Source organism: Amblyomma mixtum, chromosome 2 (genome assembly GCF_055824585.1).
Source record: "Amblyomma mixtum isolate Tamu chromosome 2, ASM5582458v1, whole genome shotgun sequence".
NCBI lineage: Eukaryota > Metazoa > Arthropoda > Arachnida > Ixodida > Ixodidae > Amblyomma > Amblyomma mixtum.
Window position 1 is genome coordinate 31,873,322 of NC_143013.1, and position 20,887 is coordinate 31,894,208.

The 20,887-nt window shown below is 47.9% G+C and overlaps 1 protein-coding gene across 1 annotated transcript in view; it reads left to right on the forward strand.

Annotated features, from left to right (window-relative positions):
• The first annotated feature begins 3,427 nt into the window (after positions 1 to 3,427).
• Positions 3,428 to 20,887, forward strand: part of LOC149358852 (filamin-A-like) — a 43,555-nt gene continuing 26,095 nt past the window's right edge. Inside the window, exons 1-2 of the mRNA XM_089571017.1 lie at positions 3,428 to 3,725; positions 19,424 to 19,871. Coding sequence (XP_089427143.1) covers positions 19,526 to 19,871 — 346 coding nt within the window. The 5' untranslated portion in view covers positions 3,428 to 3,725; positions 19,424 to 19,525. The remainder of the gene's footprint in view (positions 3,726 to 19,423; positions 19,872 to 20,887) is intronic.

The following is a 20,887-nucleotide window of genomic DNA, read 5'->3' on the forward strand; positions in this document are numbered from 1 at the left end:
TAACAACTGTCGCCGAACGCTGCCTTTAACGTAGAGGGGCTTTGAAAGCCGAGCGCGTACTCGCCTTGTCTCTTAGCTTTTAACTGGCCCTTAATCGTCACAAATGCGTATGAATTTCGTGGAGCATCTGTGATTGTTGTGAAAGCAGTGTCGGTTCGATGACGTGTAAGATATCTTTGCCATAAATTAGGAAATCTGCGGGGATAGAGTGGTCACAGATGACGCAGGACAGGGATGATTGGAGACAACCTGGATAGGTATTTTGCCATGGGGTGGACCTAAATGGTGGTGGTGATGGGGGCGGTGAAAGCGATACTGAACCGTTTGAGAACAGCAATTTCGAACGTTGGCAGTTCACAGCAGCCCTCAACAGATATCTGTCTCAAATACAACTGATAACATAAAACTACATTTGATTGTATTGGGTTATTTCGTTTGTTAATAGAGAAAAGTGACCAGAACTGAGTGGCAGAAGTAGCATTGATAATGCTAAATGTTGAACCGTCCAGCTCGTAGGAAATACGAGGCTTCTCTATATGTTAAATGAGACGGCTGGACTGCGTACTCCAGCCATATGCATGTAGCCAGTTTGTATGCATGTGACTTCAACCATACAACGAGTACTCGGAAATTTTATTACGATGGTATCTGGAAACGGCGGTACGGCTGAAACTACGCTGCATCTCAACGCTGTTCAGAGAGATGGATAAGCATGATGGAGGAAGATGGATACACATAAGGCTCGCTTATTGAAATCTAAAATGTTGCTTTAGTGCCGCTGCTTAAACTTGGCATTTACGCTCGCAATAGCATGCTTGGGCGCAAAAGTATTAACATGTTCGTCCAGTGTTAAGTAAGGCTCAGGACGATACGCGGATCAGTTTGTACTTACATGCGTGACTAGAAGTAAATAAACAAAGAAGGAACGACCGAACATATGCGGTGCCTTAAGACAAGCGAAAAGCGGCTCTTCCAGAAAAACTCTGTTTACAGCCAGGCAACCATACCGCGCTCTTTAAAATAAGGCGGTCTCGCTTGTTTCTGCAACCGGGTTCAGGAACGCACTGCAGTTTACGCTGCGAGTGTAGCAGCAAAAAGAAAGGGATTCAGAAGCAAAGCAAGGGTCGTGTGGGTTGGGGACGATGGAATACACATAACACGGACGCTCCCAGCCATAAAGAACACGCCGGGACGCCAGAGTCAAAATATAAACGGGCCTCCCCCACCGCGCCAGCAAGGGAGCGAACCCTCGCCACCGCCTTTGCTGCAAAGAGGCGCGTCGCCGCCGCTATCTTCCGAGGCGAGCCGCAGCTGGCGTGGGGCTCGCTCTGTTTTGGCTGGCGAGATTGAACGCACCTCCGCGATCACGCTAAATCTGACACACGCTGCAGGGACGGATTCTGCACGGGTGGAGGAATAAGAGTGAATTAGCAAAAAAAAAAAAGAAAAGAAGAAGACATGAAAAGGGACAGAGAGAGGTGCTGGCTGAACACCAAAGGCCGATGTTCGCACACTGTTTTTGCGCCGGTGCTGGCAAATGAGTCACTGCGAGATGGTGGTGGCCGAGTAGAAATTTATAAACAAGGTAGATTTTTCTCGGAAATCTCCAGTTTTAAGCTGCGTTCGTGAAGCGGCTATCAGTTTGAAACGCTGCTATTCGAAGCACGGTGTTTTATAATGTGCAACACGTAAGTCCTGCAGTCCTATTACAAGGCGGTGTCCTTTTTATATAGATTGTGAGCAGTATTGTTCTTAATGTATGCACTCTACGCATTCGATATTGGCGAAAGATGCAAAAACATCTCCAGCGCTGAAGCCACAGCACTAGTGTTTATTGCAACGATGTTAATTTTCTACATGGAAAATGTGAGCGTTCGGCTGCACAGTTGCTAGTGACGCCAGTCGAGAAGACGTGGTGTTCTGAGAAAGCAGTGCAATGCGATTTCGTGCTTAAACGCTCGCATTTTGCTCACATAGGGCACTTGGCCAGTTTTGTTGCGTAAAGAACACTGGGTAAGTCACCTTTTTTGGAATTTTTGTTTGGAAGCATTCCACATCTGACTCCATGTAAAATGTTAACGTCAACGTCCTTCCTTAAGATCAGATCCAAAACGTTCTCGCATGTAAGAAAAAAAAAAAGGGGGGGGGGGGGGGGGGGGGGGTCACTTCATGGCGAAGCAGAATCAGCAGCCATCCTGTAGCTTGAAGTCGGAAAAAATCGCGGACATCAAGGTGTCCGCGCTGTTTTGCAAAGCACTGTGCTTAGAATGGCGTACGTAACAGGACTTCTGCCCGAGAATAACACAGGCTTTTGACGCAAGCGCCAGCTATATGGAGACCTGCAACACATCGGTTAATGTTAGTTGGCAAAGCAATGCCTTATCGCATCTTCATCGTCTGTTTTTAGTCAACATTTTCTTCTTGTTTATTTGCATGTGCTTGCTGTTGCGCTCTCTCCGCCAAGGTGGCGCAACTAAACTCCGCGCCATCTATCGGCACTTTCCTCGAAAACGGTAGGACGAATGTGGAGTAGAGCCGCCAGCAATTTTGCGCATGTCACGCATTCTATAACCGTGTTTTCTGCACGATACTGTTCTCGCACGTGATCACGGTGATAATTACGGGTGCATAGCGAGACAGTTAAGAGAAAGAAAACAAATGAAGACGGGGGTGGTTATCGGTACATAACGAGGCGCGCCATCTATTGAATGAGCCTGGAAGCACACGTCGGCGCAATGCTGTAATATTATCCCGCCTGTGTTTGTATTTGAGGGGACCATCTCTTCGCCAAACTCCTTCGAGAGTTGCCTTAACCCTCCTATCCATCTCCCCTTCCTCCTTCAACTGCTTCGCTCATTTTCCAGAAGGTTCGCGCAGTGAACCCCAACCTGTCGACGACAGTCGTCGTCGCATCGTTGACGCGTATCCCTGCAGAATCGCTGTGCTTGCCTGCCATCGCTCTCTGCAGTCTCCTGAGGAGACACCGCGGAGACAGGACCATCGAGAGAGAAAGGGTAAAGGGAAAGGACAGATCGGGACACACGAACCACAACGGAGGAAAGGGAAAGAGAAGAAGCTTCGCTCCCCGCACGGGTTCCCCTTCGCTGTCACAGCGCTGTCTGTGCGGTTTTCCCCCGAACAGTAACGGCTGCTACGTGGCATCGCGACAGCAGGGTACAGCCTGGCGTAAGCGTCGCTCTTAAGCCACGCAGAGACAGCGCTGTGCGGACAGGGGTTTAGAGGAGGGAACGTAGCGCCAGCCAGGGCGCAGCGGCTACGCCAGCACGGGCTCGTTCGGCCACCGGTGTCCCCTGGACTCGCTGACGACGGCGACGTCTGGTTCTCAAGTTCGGTCGGGCCAAATTAGGCTCCACCGGCGGGGGAGGAAAGGAGCCCGCCGGGCGAGACTCGGACGCGACCGCTATTCTTAGAGCTCTCGCCGCGAGAGTGGGAGGGGGACACGAGTGCGCTGCTGTTGTCGTCACTGCAGCGCCGCCTGGACCCTGCACGGTCTGCACTGGTGGCAGCGAAAAGCCGACGCGCCACGACGCCTCTGGACAAGCGTTAACTATACGCGCGCGCGAGCTCAAAAAACGCTGTTCAATCGGTGCGCACGGCGGATCTCCGCTCGGCTTCCCATCGGCAGCTCGTGCAGCAGGAGGACTTGTTGCGTCGTCCCAAGTGCACGACCGGGACTCCCGTGGCCTTGCGATCGGACGCAGCAGGTGAGAGGACTCACTCCATGTGTCTCGCGTCTGGGGTGCGGTTTTGAGCCCGGGTTCGAGGTTGCGCTGCCCCCGCCCTCGTCGATGAAGGCGTTTCCTTTTCACTGACAGATGCGGAGTTCAGAGCTGCCGCGATGACAGCGCGATCGATACATTGCATTGGTTTGGGTGGGGTATAGCTATCGCACCCTAAGTGAGTCTACTTTCTCGTGGCACGACCTGTTAGGGTGTTGTCTATTGGCGGCGAATTGTGAATACTGCAATGTAGACTCCTTATAGGGAAGTTTGAAAGTATAACGTGCCGCTGTGGCCAAGAGGTCTGGAGGAATTCAGGGCCGGATTCAGGAACAAGTTAGTTCGTAACGTCGGTTAATGATCAGCCCCGATGCCTGCGCTATCCAATCAGCATAACCAGTGTGACTTCTGTCAGAGTTCCGGCCCTCCACGAACCTATACTACCCAGGAATACTCTTATTATTATAGCCTCTCTTTCTTGTGAGTAGGCGTAGTTTTGCTATGAGGTAGTTATTTGCCAGAATGTAGGCAGTTTAAGGTTGTATTTTTGTGCTTTCATTGCGACGGTTAGCACGTACGCGCGTTTAGAGACTGTACAGCATAGCCTACGTAAATAAAAGTCTATTTCCGTCTTCTTTTTTGTTTAACACCGGGGTGGTCTCCAATGCCGGCATCACAAAGTGAAATCGTTATGCAAGCGTATTCAGAGCGCGTAAGCACCTTCGACAGGCGACGTGTATACATTTCCTTTAAATATGTGCAAACAAACAGGGCGTTTTCCGCGCGCTAACACGGCACATAATGCTTGCTCTTGTCTTCGGCGCTTACTTTCCGAAGGAATTATTCTGGTAACTTGTCTTCTTCTGGCAAACGAGGGCAGGAGTGGTTTATGGTAGCCTCGGATGAAGAAACAAATGCAGTCTTTTATCTGTACATTTTCTTTTTCCCCATCCTTGAGATGACTGTTTTTAGCAATATTATAACTATGTTGTTGCATTGCATTGGAATGCTGTTGCCTTTTCTTTGCCTTGTCCAAAATGTTCTCACTTCTTAGTTTCCATCCCCAGATCGCTTGTACATGTCATTCTCAGTGTCCCGTTCAAATAACGCTCTTTATGATCCCCTAATCATGACATCCTTTTCTGCGCGTCATGATCAAACATATTCTTGCTGAGAAGCCGCCCACACACTAATTGATTTACATGTTGAGTCACTCGCGTCGTGGCATCTGGCTTCAGATGGTTGCATGCACCCGTCGACAAACCAAGAAGGGCACTTCAATTTTAAGTGCACACGTTTCCACACTGGACAACTCGCCTATGTATGTCTACTTTGAGAATTAGCACAATATAGCAGTTCTGCTCAAATACGGTTGTTTCGGCTGCCCCCCTTTTTTTTATTTTAACTTCGTTACTCACGGCTTACGTCATAAACTGTCACATTTTTCGAGTAGATGGACCTTCATGTCTAACGAACGTAATGAGGGGATAAAATTGGCTACTTTTTTTTTAATGCGATGTTGATTGCCTCAGGGCATAAAACGGTATGTAATGACAGATGAGGATGCCTAAATAAATGAGAAAAGGTTCGCTGATCTAATGAAATCGACCAGTGAACGATGATGAGGTCCTTGTGTCCAAGCGGCGTATGAAGCACTATTGTCGGGCGAAAGACCCGCTGCCGCCAGGTGCCTTCCTTCTAGTTCTGCCTTCCCTTCCTCCCCCCCCCCCCCTTCACACACACACAACCCATTAATTTTTTTTTCATATTGTATAAAACTTGATGTACTTTATAACTATGCAATAAAAAATACTTCACACTGCCCTGTTGACATTTGCTGCTCTCCGAAAAGCGAGACACTACTCAAGGTACCGCCCACGGCGGAAGAATTTTTGGCTGCTGTGCTGCCGAAGCCGTCTCGTTTTAGCGTGAGCTCACAGATCTTAAATTACACTTTGCAACCTGAGCTTGGATTAACAAAGCATCCGCTTTGCTTTCGGATGCCAGCAGAACGCGTGCATTGCAACTGGAAGGAAACGACACAGTACAACTTCGGGCCAACAATTGACAACTTTAACATGCGCGGTATGTCGAAATCGGCTGGGATGATTCATTATCACTGTCAGTGGTTAGCACAGAGTTTTGGTGCGCCATTTTGTTCACTTTATAAGTACGTATGTTTGCTCTACTGAACCTAGATCGCAACAACAGACTCGACTTAGATGAAGTGCTGTTTGAAACTTACTAACCTCTACGTCTTCCTTTTCTCATACTTCTCTCTCATTTGTGACGTAATGAAAGGGAATTTAAATTACGAGAATTGTTTGCGACAGTAATGAACATCGTAGAGCTTTATTTTTTTTTCGGTTAGCCTCTGTTTCACTGACGTGAACTAGCAGAAAATTTGCAAAGGGTTGTTCGCGCATTTCTTGAGGTCGATTTCCGACGAACTCCTATGTATTCCCCAACACTGAACAAAAATGCACCTTTCAGTGTGTGAGCAATCTATGGTTAGTCAGTGCAGACCAATTAATTGTAGTGCGCACCGTTCATTTTATCGCATAGGAAACGCTGACAGTCTCTCCGCAGATAGGCAGTGGACACGTAACGGGTATTCCGTCTCTGTCCGCTAACACAGGCATGCACAGCTGCTAGATAAACGTGCACTATTTATCTGGTGAACTCATGAAATAAAAGCTTCTCCTATGTGTTTAAGCCTGTGTATCAAGTGTCATTTGCACGTTAAGTACGGGCAGAATTGGTAGAATAGTTTATTAAAAGTAATTAGTAATTAAATTTCTTCACCTGTAGCTCATCGTACATTGCTCGAATTAACCAAAAAGTGGCGCAAACTGCAGTTCACCTGAATCTATGACATAACACTCCGATTAATCTCGAAATAAAAAGAAAGCTAACGTGGCCCTGTGGTTCAAATAGATAAAGATATGTTCCGTATAATGGTATAATTTATCTGGTGATTATTTCATGCTGTTTTAATCATCGGCCTCAAGACGCTCTAGCTTGTACTCCCTCGTCTCTTTAAAGTCATAATTCAAAATATCGTTCAAACTTACGATACGAGAACCGACTACAATACATCCTGGATAAACGCATTTTTGAACGGGAAGCCGTTTATGAACGCAATTTTTTCAGATATTGTAAGATTTCACTATAACAGTCAATATATCCGCAGTTCTCCCGTCGGCATGCGAATTTTTTTTTTTTTTTTTTGCTATTAACGCTCTTGTTGTCGTCACAAGCATTGCCAATCAGCTTTCAATGGCACTCTTAACTGCTCGATGCGAGAGATGGAAAATTTTTTAAAGAAATATTTTGGTACACACCGGAAGAATGGACCATTACCTTCAATACTCACATAACGGTACCTTAGAATTTTCCAATATTCGAAATTTTTGTTTGAGGATGTTATTGATTATGTTCGTACAAAAGGCAGTTTTTCGAAAAACAAATTACACAGTTTTACCCTCATCATCATCATCATCATCATCCTCATCAGCCTGACTACGCCCACTGCAGGGCAAAGGCCTCTCCCATGTCTCTCCAATTAACCCTGTCCTTCGCCAGCCGCGGTCAGTATATTCCCGCAAATTTAGGAGAGCAGAAAGTTGGGCAAGTTGGTTGATATGCATACTGAAATTTCTTAATCTCACTTACCCTTACTTATGGGAATAAGTGAGAGAAACAGCTATGGTCTCGCTGCAGCATTTGTATTACTACAACCCGTGATCTTCTTTGCGTGTAGCCCGTTTTATCGCTGAGTACGTCTGCCAAGACAAAACCAGACGGCTTCCAAGCCGAGCCCGCTGTCGTGATTCAACCCTACGCCACGGGCAAGGGAGGGGGACCGTGCAACGACCCGACAAAGGAGGGCCTCCAAGCTGTTCGCAGGCAGTGTAGTGACGCAGAAAATAGCGCACAGAGGGAGGTGGCTTATCTCGGGATGAGGCACTCTGCACTAAGGTTGGAGTTGTGCTCGGGAGGAGAGGTTGGCAGAGCCTGCCAGCTTCGAGGTGAAGATAAAAGGCCAGTTAGGCAGAAGGACACTTTCGCGTGGAAAGGCGAGAGACGTTAAACGGCATTCGTTGCCGTCATCTCGGCCTCGAGCTCCAGTTGGGCTCAGTAACAATGACATACGCACGAAGGAATTCCGAGACTGCATGCGCTGTCGCCGCCATCTGTAGGTTGTGAAGAGAACCAGCGTTTGTAAATAGCGCGGAGTGGCAGGAAACGGTTGCGCAAGCCACTGTCAAGCATGTTAGAGTTTCAATGTTTAGAAGAGCAAGTTGCTGGGCTAGTTGGTGCTGTTGCATCGTGGTGGAGCAGCGCCTGTGTTCGTCTTTCCTTGTTTCTTGTGTCCCGTCCTTTGCGCTGCTCCACCACGATGTTTCAATGTTGTCATTGCTTGCTTCACATTGCCGCATAGCTCCTCCAGCCCTCCTTCTACCACTCTCTCCCCCCCCCCCCCCCTTTTTTGTGTTAACTTTTTCATTTACGGTGATAACGAAAATAATCAGCAACATTTTTTTTGACAAATGATTATGCTTCATTACTTAAAATTAAACATTGTCACACTGTCACTTAATTCTTGTGAAGTTTGTTCATTTGGTCAAGAAATTCGCATTTCTTCGCGCACACTTGTTCCATCAACCGGGAAGTGCAAAATACCGCCTCCGGTAGAACTCAGTTCAAGTCTTGAAGAGATTATGACGCACTACTGCACGGATCTCCTCTGGTGTCTCCTATTCTTGGACTCGCATTTTACTCTTTCGAAGCAGCCGAAGTTCGAAGCAGCCAGAATGCGTCTTCAAGGCTGGTGCGGAAGGACACCCCATCCCATTCTGTCTGTTTTCTCCATTGACAAGCGAGCAGTGTGAGAGCACACATCACCTTTCTACAAGATCCCGTCTCGTGATTGTAGCCCGTCGCGCAATGAGCGGCGGAGATACAACAGTGTTTGAACGTATTGATCTGCTAAATTTATTTGTTGCTTTGGATCATGGAAATTAACATAAATAAGATCTCCCGCGTTCCAGAAGACCGTGCTCGTAACTTTGGCACAGAACACAGTTCCTTCATTTTTCTTTTTTTGGCACGAAGTTTGAGTGGCGCCATTCCATTCTTTACCTTCTAGTTCCAGGCTCGAAGTGGTGAAAGCAGCTTTTATCATCAGTCATAAAGCAGATTTCCAATTTTGGATCAATTTTCATGAATTAGTAAGAGTCTCATGTCCGGGTTCCGACAAAAACATGTCTATTCCAATTTTGACCGCACTAGAGTTTTTTTTTAAGTAACAGTTTTATTGAAGGTGGAGCCACATAAAAATTAATGTCTTCGAATTGTTCCCGAAGGATTGAGAACAATTGTTTCCAACTCATTCAAATGGATTCTTCTGTCAGTACAGTCATATTTGGGCAGTTCAAATAAACTTGCTGTCTAGAATTAGAACAGAAAATGAGTCCTACTTTAGTGGCCACCACGTCTTGTGCTCAACACTTATTAGCGAAGATATTTCATTTTTTCATGGAAAGTTATGGGAAAGCACTATCTTACTGCAATATAATGCAACAATATTACTGATTTTCTTTTCATTGTGCTTTATTTAGAAAAGACCGAACCATTATATCAGGAATAAAACTAAACTACAACGGTTTGTAGCATCTTCTTCAATCTCAAACACCCTGTCTCATGAGGTTTTCCCTAAGCGTTACCATTTCTTGCAGACCTAGGCTAATTAAACGCTAAGGATTCCTCTTCCATCAAAATACTTAGCAGCACGATAAGAGAAAAATACTTGAGCATTGCTTTTTGAACACCGGGCACTATTGTGCACATGGCAAGACACCTAATACGCAGCCTCATGAAGGGAAATGCCATTTCTAGAACAGTACGACCTAAACAACACCGACAGTTTGCGATCAAAGTATGGAGACATTAAACAACGCAGAAAAAGAAAGCAACAAAGTAATAAGCACTAAACGGCTGGGGTACGAGAACTTACAGCATATGGTTTCTTCCCAAAGTTAAGGTCGACGGCATCGAACGCAATACACTTCCCAAACCTATGGAGCGTGACAGTATTATTCATTCAGAGATAAGCATCTGTTCTCTGATGTCTCCAGATATAATCAGTAACGGGACACAAGCTGTTACTATGCTGCACGGTCGTCATTACTAGAACACTCTGGTCATACCACAGGGGGCCCATGTATTATGATCAGGCTCTCTGATTGGTTTTAAACTCAGATGTTAGCTGACTGTCACGCCACTTGAGGAGTTTGGGTAAACCTCTGAATACTACTTAAGAGGTAGAAACGAAAACGTGCAGTGCGTCGTCGATATCTCATTGATGGCGCCACCATCTGCTGGCTTTCAGTAACAGGCCGTAAGACATAAATCGGTTTATATACGGAGGCTCTCAACTGGTAGGAGTAAAGACTGGTGTTACCAGGTCTTCAGCTCCTGTAAGCTAAATTCACGAATAATTTCAAGTGAGACTGAGCAGAAAAGTATGCTCAGTTCAACAACACCGCCAGAAAAGCGAGTGATACCCATTCGTACGAGCGACGCCACTCGGCAGTGTCGACGAATTTCCATACAGCTCTAGAAAGTCTCTAAAATGTTGAGTTCTTGGCAATAGATATGGCCAAGTATTCGTAAAGATTCGCAAAGCCACTTTCCCCGCATTTCCTAGAACAAGCAACGTACGTAATTCAACACACATCGGTTAATGTAAGTCTTTAGCAAACTCAGGCTCAAGTTCATTCACGTGAATAATAAATGCTGCCGCTAAGCAGACGCCATCCTCCGCGTTTGTGTCTGCTCGTCGCTAAGCGCTTACCATTCGTGACTACTGCGCCCGCTTGTATGCGGCTTCACATGCGCGCTGTCGAACAGCAACTTTTCGTGGCAAGCCAAGCATATAGTACCGTCCGCATTCAGAAAGAACGCAGCAGAATTCCCACGTTGGGTCGCTTTCTTCGCTATTGTACTGCGCTCCTGAGTGCTGTAAAAACTTCAGCTAGGTGACCACTCACCCTTGCAAGGATCTCCTGAGTGCTGTAAAAACTTCAGCTAGGTGACCACTCACCCTTGCAAGGATGCTTCTTAGCAAAGCATTTGAGGCATGCAGAAAAGCAAGACTCAAGAATTAAAAAAGAAGGATATGTAGGTACATTATAGATACACACACTCTGCGGCAAATGCTGCTCAAATGCATTTCCAACGACTTCCTATAGTAACCGTAATATTTGTACACGGATGCGTCTGCGTTTTGCCTCCACCAAAATTTGGTCGCCGCTGTCGGGAAGGGAACGCGTGAGCCTGCGCTCGAAAGAGAAACGCCTTAAGGCCGGAATACATGGGGCGTTTTTACCGCGTCGAGTTGTCGATTTTTGCCCGACGGCGCAGATTTGACGCCCGGCGTCGAGAAAAGCGCCCGCCGCCGCCGATCAGGACCGGCTAGATTTTGACGCGCGGCGTCCGGTGAGACCGGAAGCGGCGGCTGAAGCGAGCCAATAGCAGCGCAGAAAGCCCGCTCTTCCGGTCCTCGGCCTGCCGCCGCCAACATGGCCGCCGTGGCCGTCGAGCTACGCAGTGTTTTGGCACGGAAATGTTATTGTCGTGAAAATAAACGCTTCATCAGACTTGAAATGTCGCTTTTTTTGGATAACACAGCTGAATCTTGGATCGGAATGCCTGCGCTCCCTCCCTGAAGCGAATGTGTCGGAGAAAACCGCAACCGCTGGTGTCCGCGGCTGAGCGGGCGTCCAAAGGTACGCGACAGCATGCATTCGAGCACCCAAATCTTTATACATAGGTTGCACGTGTCGTCACTTCCGCCCCCATCAAGCGCTTGCGGCCATGCTGCCGAACCATTCGGCCGTCCCCGCCCGTCCGCCCTGCGATGCCGGACCACTCCTCGGACGCTTTGGATTATTTTCTTACCTTTCGAATGCGATGCCTACTCCACAGAGGAATGAACCATTCAGTGAAGGCTACTGGTCTGAATTTATTCGATCGGCACGTGTAGCTACGCAGACGAAGTGAAAATTATTGACGATACAGATCCGTACACGCTGCGACCGGGAGTCGACGCGACGATGGGCGTTGATGTGTTCCTCGAAGTGGCCCACGGGGGATATCGTGTACTCCTTCCAGCTTTGTGAAGTTGGAAAAAATGAAAGCCTTCGAATCAATGGGACCACACAATGATTTCTACAGCAGGTGGGTGAGAAGCCTGTCTGCGATGCGCAAGCAACGAGACGAAAAGCTCGGCCTCGGCACGCCGCTTTCTCTGCCGTCATTGCTCGCTGCGGTCGCAGCGATCCGAAAAGGATTGCCTATTCCTGTAGCTAGGATGCAGCGACACGGGACCCAGTCTGGGTTTGTGTTTTCAGACAAATTGGATGGCGTCAATCAAAACAGCAACATTCAAGAGTGTAGCCACTGCTTCCCACGTTTTCGTTGAAAGGGGGTTTCTGCAGAAATGGTGCAAGGCGTGGTGTTCACAGCGGGCGACACAAAACGGCGAGCAGCGCAGAAGACGGCCAGTCCAACCCAAGCGATCTCGTGCAGAGCGGCGGCACTTCGTCTTTCAGCGACGCTTCGTCGTCGTTGGCGCTACGGCAGCGATCGGCCTAGGCGGTATCAGGCGCGCCCGTCGTGGTTCGCTACATCGTAAACATTAAGTTGACGACACAAGCCTCTTACCTGTCACAAAGTGCACTCCGAACACAATTAAATTTGGGTTGTCGGGGTCCAAATCATCGCGCTTAATGCGAGCCAGCCACAGCTCGCGCAGATTCCTACTGTGTCATGGAGCGCTCGCACTTGCATGCCTGCGATTATCTTGCGAATGCAGATGAAGTTCGTGTTAATCGGCTTCTTGTTTCGCCTGGAGCTGCCGCTACAGTCATAGCAGCCAAGGGTGGCACATAAAATCATACCGAATCTACGGATGGACGAGAACCGACACGTTGCGAGCTAACACAGGCAGCGGAAAGCTAGAGGCGGCCTGGCAGTGGTTCGGCAGCATGGCCGACTCGCAACCGACTGCCACCGGATGTGACGTCAGTGCAAGCTATGTATAGATACTTAAGCGGGCGTGCTAAAATTTGTACAATGGTGTCGTAGTGAAACTTTCTTGATTTTAACAGAATGGTCAGCGTCTCTGTTCTCACAGACCTCCTTGCACAGTGGTGTTTGCCACTTGTTGATCACATTTGCTTTCGCGTCGAGGGATACGCGGCGGCGCGCCGCCGCTTCAACGCTCCATGTATCTCCAGCCGTGCGTCGCGCCGCCGCGATGTTTTCTGCCGCGCGAATGTCGTCGAAAAAAACGTCGCATGTATCCCGGCCTTTAGCCCGCTATGATAAAGATGCATCGCAAGCAGGCACGCATGAGCACACGTGCCAGCATCCTTTACCGTTGCCTCAATGCTTTGAAATCCTTTTTGACCAATAAAACAAACTTGAAATACCCGCAGTGAAGCTGGACTGCCTACTGACTTAGACGCGAAGAGCTACACGAGCACAAGTACCCATAGCCAACCTAAAACATATCGAACCTGGATATTTCGAATAATTTTCTATAACGAACATGCATATTATTTCCTTGAAAATCATGTTTAAAAGTAAGCTGCAACTCCGCCACTCGTTTGATATATCGAACAGCGCGCCGCGCCCCTGCAAATAACGCTTCTCACTACGGATATTTTTCGATCACTTTCTGCGCGCGGAGACTGGTTGGCTGCGCAACCTTAAACACCTGCCGGTAGAGCTAGCGCTGTGAAACCGCGTGACGAGGTGAACATGGCATGTGCTTGAGGGTAGCCTTCGGTCTCTCGTACTCATTTTTCACGCCACATTACTGTCATGCGGTGAAGCCAGCCTAACTTCAAAAAGGGGCAGACTCTTAGTCAGGCATTATTTATCTGCACTTTGGTTTAAGCAACGTAACTGGGTTGTCTGAATAAAATACTTTGTCCTTGACTTTTACTAACTAACTAGAGCCTAGGGCGGCCCTCGAGTGGCGTGCTTCGCCGCCGAAGGCGTTGAGGAAGCAAACTGTGCCTTAATTTTAATAAGCGATTATTCTATTCACAATGCACTGACGGACCGCAGCTAATGCCCAGCGGCTTCGATGAGAAGCAGGTTAGGCCTAGCAACACGTTGAGAGCGGTGCGCTGCTAGCACACCAGTGGGAGGCACATTGCTGCAAGAAACACTTCACTGCAGCGTGGATGCAATGTATTCTGGCTTCAAGGTTACAAATCAGCTTATCTAGTGCCATTTCTTACAACCCGAATTATCAATATATCGAACTATTTCGCGATCCCCTTCGAGTTTGATGTATCCGGGTGTGACTGTAACTCATAAGTATAGGTAATCCAATGTCTTTAGAATGCTTTAGCATACAGTCGCCACGTAGCCAGCATCATGACAGATCTAGCCAGAAGACCGTGATGTATGTGCGTCGAGCTCATGAGTAGGTTGAGTCCGGCATGCGCGGTGACGGGGCCCGTATGAGGTAATTAGTAACCCATTTAACATTTAAACTAGAAGCTGCAAGTATGTGTTGAGATAGACTATATCTGACATCTTAGCACTACAGCAACAAACTGAGCTACAGCAACATGAATTTGAACAAGCATTAGCTAAAAGCAAGGTTCGGTAGTACAGCTGAAATTATTGTGAGACTAGAACACGCAATAGTATTATCACTTGCACACCTGCAGTAAAAGTTTACTGAGCGCAATATTAGCGAAAAATATATTTCATCGTCGTTTTTGTATGCAGCCTGTAATTGATAAGTGCTAAAGGTCCGACCCGTCATGGCCGCTCAGTAGTTACAGCGTTCAGCTGCTGATCCTGATGTCACTCTTTAGAATCCCAGCCGTAGTGGCACCATTTCGATGAAGACGTAATACAAAAGCGTTCGTGTGCTCTGCGATGTCAGTGCACATTTAAGAACTTCAGGTGGTCGAAATTATCCGGAGCCCTTCACTACGGCACCTCTTTCTCTCTTTCTTCTTTCAGTCCAACCTTCATCTTTTAGGCACGATTCAAGCGTCCACCGACACTGCGGCAGTTACCGTACGTTTCCTTTCCTCATAGAGCATTTGCATTTGCATTGTTCCTAGGTCTTAGCGCGTGAATCACACAATTGACCGTTAAATCTCAAACAATTCAGCCCCGATCCAAAGAAATTTGGCTTATTCTGCGATGACCAGCACCATAAGCTTCTACAGTCTTTGTCAGAAGTAACCAGGCTCCACGTTTTTCTTCTCAGTCTTATATTAAAGCCATTATGCCAACCCTCAAGCTCTAAATCTCTGTATGGTAATAAGAACCCCTGTTCACACCTTCAAATAACTTTTTGATCTTTAAGGAAGCCGTGAGGGCTCTTTTACACGAATGAGAAGCAAACCATGGAGCCTGGTTACTTTTGACAAAGACTGTACATACGTTGCCTGTACTTTAGTCTTCGCCCAGCCCGACCACACGACTCGCCTCCACTATATTCAACTCGTATTTCTCATTTGCATCCCATGCGCCTATCTATTCTCTTCTTTCTTCTTTCTCGCAAAACAATTACATAAGGCGGCTCGCTGCCTGGTTTTCTCAGTCATGCGGGCTCTCCGCCGCCTTGTTCCGTGGTAGTTCCATTGTGTAAAACACTCTGGCGGCGTCTTCGTCGTTATGGATGTGCGCACAAGGAGCTCCGTAAGGCTTCCCGATCCCGGGCGCGATATCGCGGGAGGAAGCCGCGAGTTGCGGAAAGAAGCGGACACGGAGGCGACTTGGACGGCAGCCAGTGGTCCGGTTTCCGTACGGGAGGCCGCCTTCCGGCAGCAGTGCCACCGTGAGCCGCAGTTGTACGCTACGCACGCGCGCATGTCTAGCGCACAGCCCGAGTGATTCAATGGAGTGTTCATTACATTCACTGCATTTATTTGACCGCTACAGTTACGTGCATCAGTAATTTTAGTCCATACTACAGCGAAATGAGATTTGATTAATTTTTTTCCTATAACGAAGCACCCCGTTATAACGAAGTAGTTTGATATAACGATGCAGCAATATAAAGAAGTTCCTTAAGGGTATCCCCAGTGGATGTATATGTTTCGCAGATTCCCAGAGCACTTTCATTACGTAGTAGTTGCATTCAAATGAATCTTTCCGTCAATGATTAGTTCTGCTGTGTACACGTCGCAGCGGTGTTTCTTTTCTTACGCCAATAACTGTACAAATAAGTTTCTCTCGGGCAAACTGCGCTGGAATTAGCATGGGCGATTGTGCCTTGCTCGGTCACGTGATTAAAGTGAGTGTGGATCATGACTGCCATGAACTGGTCACTCTCATGGGCCTCATGAGGTGACCGGTGCATGAGAGCAACGTACAGTTGCAACATCCTCATCCTAAAAGGAGGAGGATAGCATAGGAGGCACTTTATTTCCCAGATTTTTATCCAGTCTTTTAGCAGCTAGTATTCCCTCAAGTCTGAACATTTATTTTACCCTCCTTACCTAGAAAACTATATACTAAAGCAGTGACCCTACAGACACATTCCGATGGTATATTATGCTCACACTTCAAGATGGCTTTGAAAGTTTCCGCTCGCATACTGCGTCGTTTTCGTCAAAAAAAAAAAAAACGCATAGACTATTTGCAAATCGCTAAACCAGCTTCACCCCAATATTGTCTGAACATATAATAGTGAAAAAGGCAGTTTCCGAAGTGGTTATGCCGGCGCAGTTCGAGCGCCTTGCAGCGCAGTTCGAGCGCCTTGCAGCGCAGTAGATCGTGGTTTCTCTGACGTCACCACGCGCTCCTGTCAAGCGTCAGTGTGCCAGTCCTTTTTGTTCAAGCCCGTAGAGAGTTGTTGTGAGGAAGCAGGCACCCTGACCCTGCATACGAGCGGCTCCATGAACCTGAAGGGCCCAGTTATGCGCTCCGAGACACGGGGGTCATGGCTCGTATGACGGGCGAGGGCCTTGCCATGGGTCACGGTATTTATTGCGCGTCGTTGGCATGCGCTCAAGCTGAGGCCGATCTGGCCGCCCTTAAGACACGCACAAGCGAGGGGCATTGTTCGCACGGCTACGCGAGGCCCGTTCGGCTTACTCGTTTCACGAGTGATCGCTGAGTATTCGTCTCATCTCGTGGCTTCTGCGGGAGGCAAGCCTTGCCACCGAAAATGGGTGGCCATGTAACCATTGCTCCCGGAGCATGCATTCCATGTAACCTTTGCTCTTGGAGCGTGTATTCCACCTCCTGTCGTGCGAGAAAGAGAGAAAGTAAGTAAAAATAAAAGAGGTTGTCTCAGTGTTTCGGATTAGCTGCTTGGCATGTACGGTACTTTGTTAATTATTTGTTCGAGCTAGTGGCGGATGTGTAACTGTTTCATGTTTGATTACTGTCTCAATTGGTTCGAAATATTTCAAGTCCAGCCGTACCCAACAATCCTGGATAAAAGCATTTTGAACGGGAAAGAGTTTATGAACGCAATTTTTGCATATGTTTGGAAGTTTCTCTATAACAATCAATATATCCGCAGATCTGCCGGCAGGCTTGCATTTTTTTTTTTTTGCTATTAAAGTTGTTAGCTAACGTCGAAAGCGTTCCTCATTGGTGTTCTATGGCAGTCTTAACTGCTCCATTCGAGCGATGGAAACACTGTAAAAGAGAGATTTCGCTACTCAACGGAAGACTGGACCACTACCTTCAATATTTCCATAACAGTACTTTTCAATTTTCCAATACTCAAAATTTTTGTCCAAGAATATTGGACATGTTTATTGGACAGCACTTTTAATTGTGAGGCAACTAAATACTGTAAGATACTGTTATGAATATATTGATGAAATTGGTATAACCTTCCAATGCTTAGCAAAATCTTGCTTTTAAAATATGGCCTACGCTCTCGCTGAGTAGTTAACACTGCCATATAAAACCAATAGGGCACGTTTTTGACAATAAATAATAGACAACTACAAGCGTGCCGAGGAGGGATCTGCTGATGTATCGATTATTGTAATCCAATCTTACGATTTGTGAAAATATTGCGTGCATAAACAACTTCTCGTTGAAAAAGCGCGCTTTTCGAGAATTTCTGGTTATAGGTATCCCAGACATTCGGCACCTTTTCTTTAGTAAACGGGTGTGAGTTGAAGTCAGTGAGGAAATCCATCGGGCGGCCAAGCCAGTAACTTTGTGAGGAGTCACTTAAGTGAGTTATACAGCTCCATTGCTTGCTAGTTGCAGTTAACATCCTCCTACAGTCACGCTCAGTTGCATGCAAAAACTGAAAAGGTGGATAAACTGCCTGAGCATCAGATTGATAGCGCCGCTTTAACGAACGTGGAAAACACGAAGACAGTTTTTTTTTTTCGTCTTAAATGAATGCAATAGTTTTCTCGTATCGCGAAGGATTTGAAAAGTGCGTATTTATATAGTATGTTTCATTCTCGTCAGCACAAATACCTTCAAACCTCTCTGACCTACCTTCAAATGAGATGCTAAGAAGACATGTGCTTACGTTTGCTACGGTACATGGTGAGGGCGATTCCAAATAGGCGAAGACGGACTGCAAGATACTAGCTCACCGATTCGGGCCGCATTAAGAAAACATCACGGCCGAAATCAGGGAAAAGGCCTTCCTGGCCGATTTATTTAGTGCCTTAAATTATTTCGTGCCAGTAGTCATCTTTCAATTACGACAAGTGGCTCCAATTTGCATTTTGTCCCTTAAATTTTTGTTTGTTTTGTTTCAGATTTTCAACAAACTAGCGGTGGTCGTGCGGACTATTTAGTCTCAGAAAACTAATTTTACTAGCACTTCGCTTCTTTCCTTTCTTTTTTTTTGTTATTGAATCGCGTTTAACTGCTAACGTTGTACGACATCTCTTTAGAGCCTGGAAAAAGTACCGCAATAGTACTCGGCGAGGCCCATTATGCTAGAGCTGACTGCTCAACGTCCAAAAAATATTACACCAAGCACTTTTCACGGGACCAGACGCAACTACTGGAGCGTGGCTAGCAGTTGTCCTCTGGCATTCGTAGCACTGTCTTTTTTTTTTTTTTTTGCACATCGCCTTTGCTCATTCGATGCTGTTAGCCTAATCACCTTAGTGTAGTAGAAAGGCAGAAAAAATGTAAAGAACAGTACAATTAATACAGCTGCAAGAACTACACCTCGGCCCTGAGCTGGCTCCCATTCCTTTCTTCCGTGTCAGCATTCCTCCTCTGCATATTTCCTTTCTTCCGTTTTTCTTTTCATTCTCAGATTGTTTACTTGTCGGCGCGGCACAGTAAAATAGGAAGCGGCGTTCCAGCCTCCACTCCGCGTCCGTACGGAGCGATGCGGACTGAAGCGCGCGCCGAGGATGTGGAGGGAGTGTGTGTAAGGGGAGGGTGGGAGGGGGGGGGGGGGGGGGACAGGGTATGTTTTACATCTCTGCCTGCTGGCCGCCTGACCGACCGACGGCCAAGCAAGCGGCCAGCCGGCCAGCGCGGAATTCCGTACGCGCGCGCGAGCCGCCGCGGACCACACCCTCTCTCCTTTTCTTCTCCCCTGCTTCGCATACACATTCACATAAGCGCTCACTTTCTCTCTCTCTTCTCTCCTCCCTCTTCTCACCTTCCCCGTAACGCTCTCACAGTAGGAAGAGGCAGGAGCCGAAGCAGCGCGGCGGGAAGCGCGCCTGTAAGCGGGGAACGGAAGTGACGACATCTCGGAGAGCAGGAGCAGCGGCGGCATCACGATGGCAGACCGGCGCGGCAGTCGCGTGGTGGCCTCCTCGCGGGCTGACGACGACGAGGACGCAATGGAGCGCGAGTTGGCCGAGGACGCCGTGTGGAAGCGCATCCAGCAGAACACCTTCACCCGATGGGCCAACGAGCACCTGAAGACGGTGAACAAGACCATCGCCTCCCTGGAGACGGATCTTGCCGACGGACTGCGGCTCATCTCGCTCATCGAGGTGTTGTCGGGAAAGCAGCTGCCCAAGCACAACAAGCGACCCACGTTCCGCTCGCAGAAGCTTGAGAACGTGTGCGTCGCGCTCAAGTTCCTCACCAATGCCGAGGGCATCAAGCTGGTCAACATCGGTGAGTTCCGGTTGCTTGCTTTCCTGGCACGAGCTTAGGGAGCGCGTGTGTCTGTCTGCGGCCACGCCTCTTTCTCATCGCGCTTGGTGTGTGGAGGTAGCGGGTTCGAATCGGTGCGGCCGCGTGCGCGCGGGACCACGCCCCTTTCCAGGCCCTCTTTCTTGATGGGCAAAAGTGGCGAGTTAGATTGGTGCGCGCCAGTGCTGCTATGTGCCTGTGTGTGACTGTGTGCCTAGTGTATGTCGTCGATGCAGTTTCCCTGCTTGAAACAACGCAGCTTAGTGACCAGAGTGACCTGATCGATTTAACACGCTCCGTTAACTGATATCAAAGGTGATCCTCAGCTTTCAATTTCCTCTCAGCTTTGGAATTCCTTTTGAAAACTTCACTCTCAGTGTAGTTACGTAAGGGATGAATGAAGTAAGCGATGTTTTCACTACGACTAAAAGGTCTTTAATATGAGGCAAGTTTGAAATTAATTTTTCGAGGAGTAGGCTGGTAACCTCTGCCGCAAAAACGCTGGTGGCCAGCTGATCAGAGCGCCTTAATTTAAATGCTGTCCGTCGTTAACGCCGGATGCTGTTCAGAAAAGGTGGAAGGCTAAGAAGGCCCGTACAGGGTCGTCCACTCTTAGTTAGAACCCGCTAGCGCACGGCCGCACTCTTCAGAGGGCCACCGCGTGCGACACAGTCGCTCATCGCAGCAAAGTGGCGCAGGAGAAGGTGTACCTGGACGTGGTGCTTCGCGTCATCTGCCACTTCGCTTCGATGCGCAGCCGTTTCGGACGCAGGGACCCTCCAAAGAGCACGGCCATGCGCTAGCGCATTCTAACTAAGAGTGGACGACCCTGTACATGGGAGATCGATCAGCGTAACACTTGGGAAGCAGATGGCCGATGCAACGAAACATGCTTGTCCAATATGCGTTGCGTGCTACGGAAAGATCAGTAAAAAAAAAAAAAAAAAGATCGTTGAGGTTGGCAGCAGTTCACATTCTGGCTTTTCCGTGCACCTGAC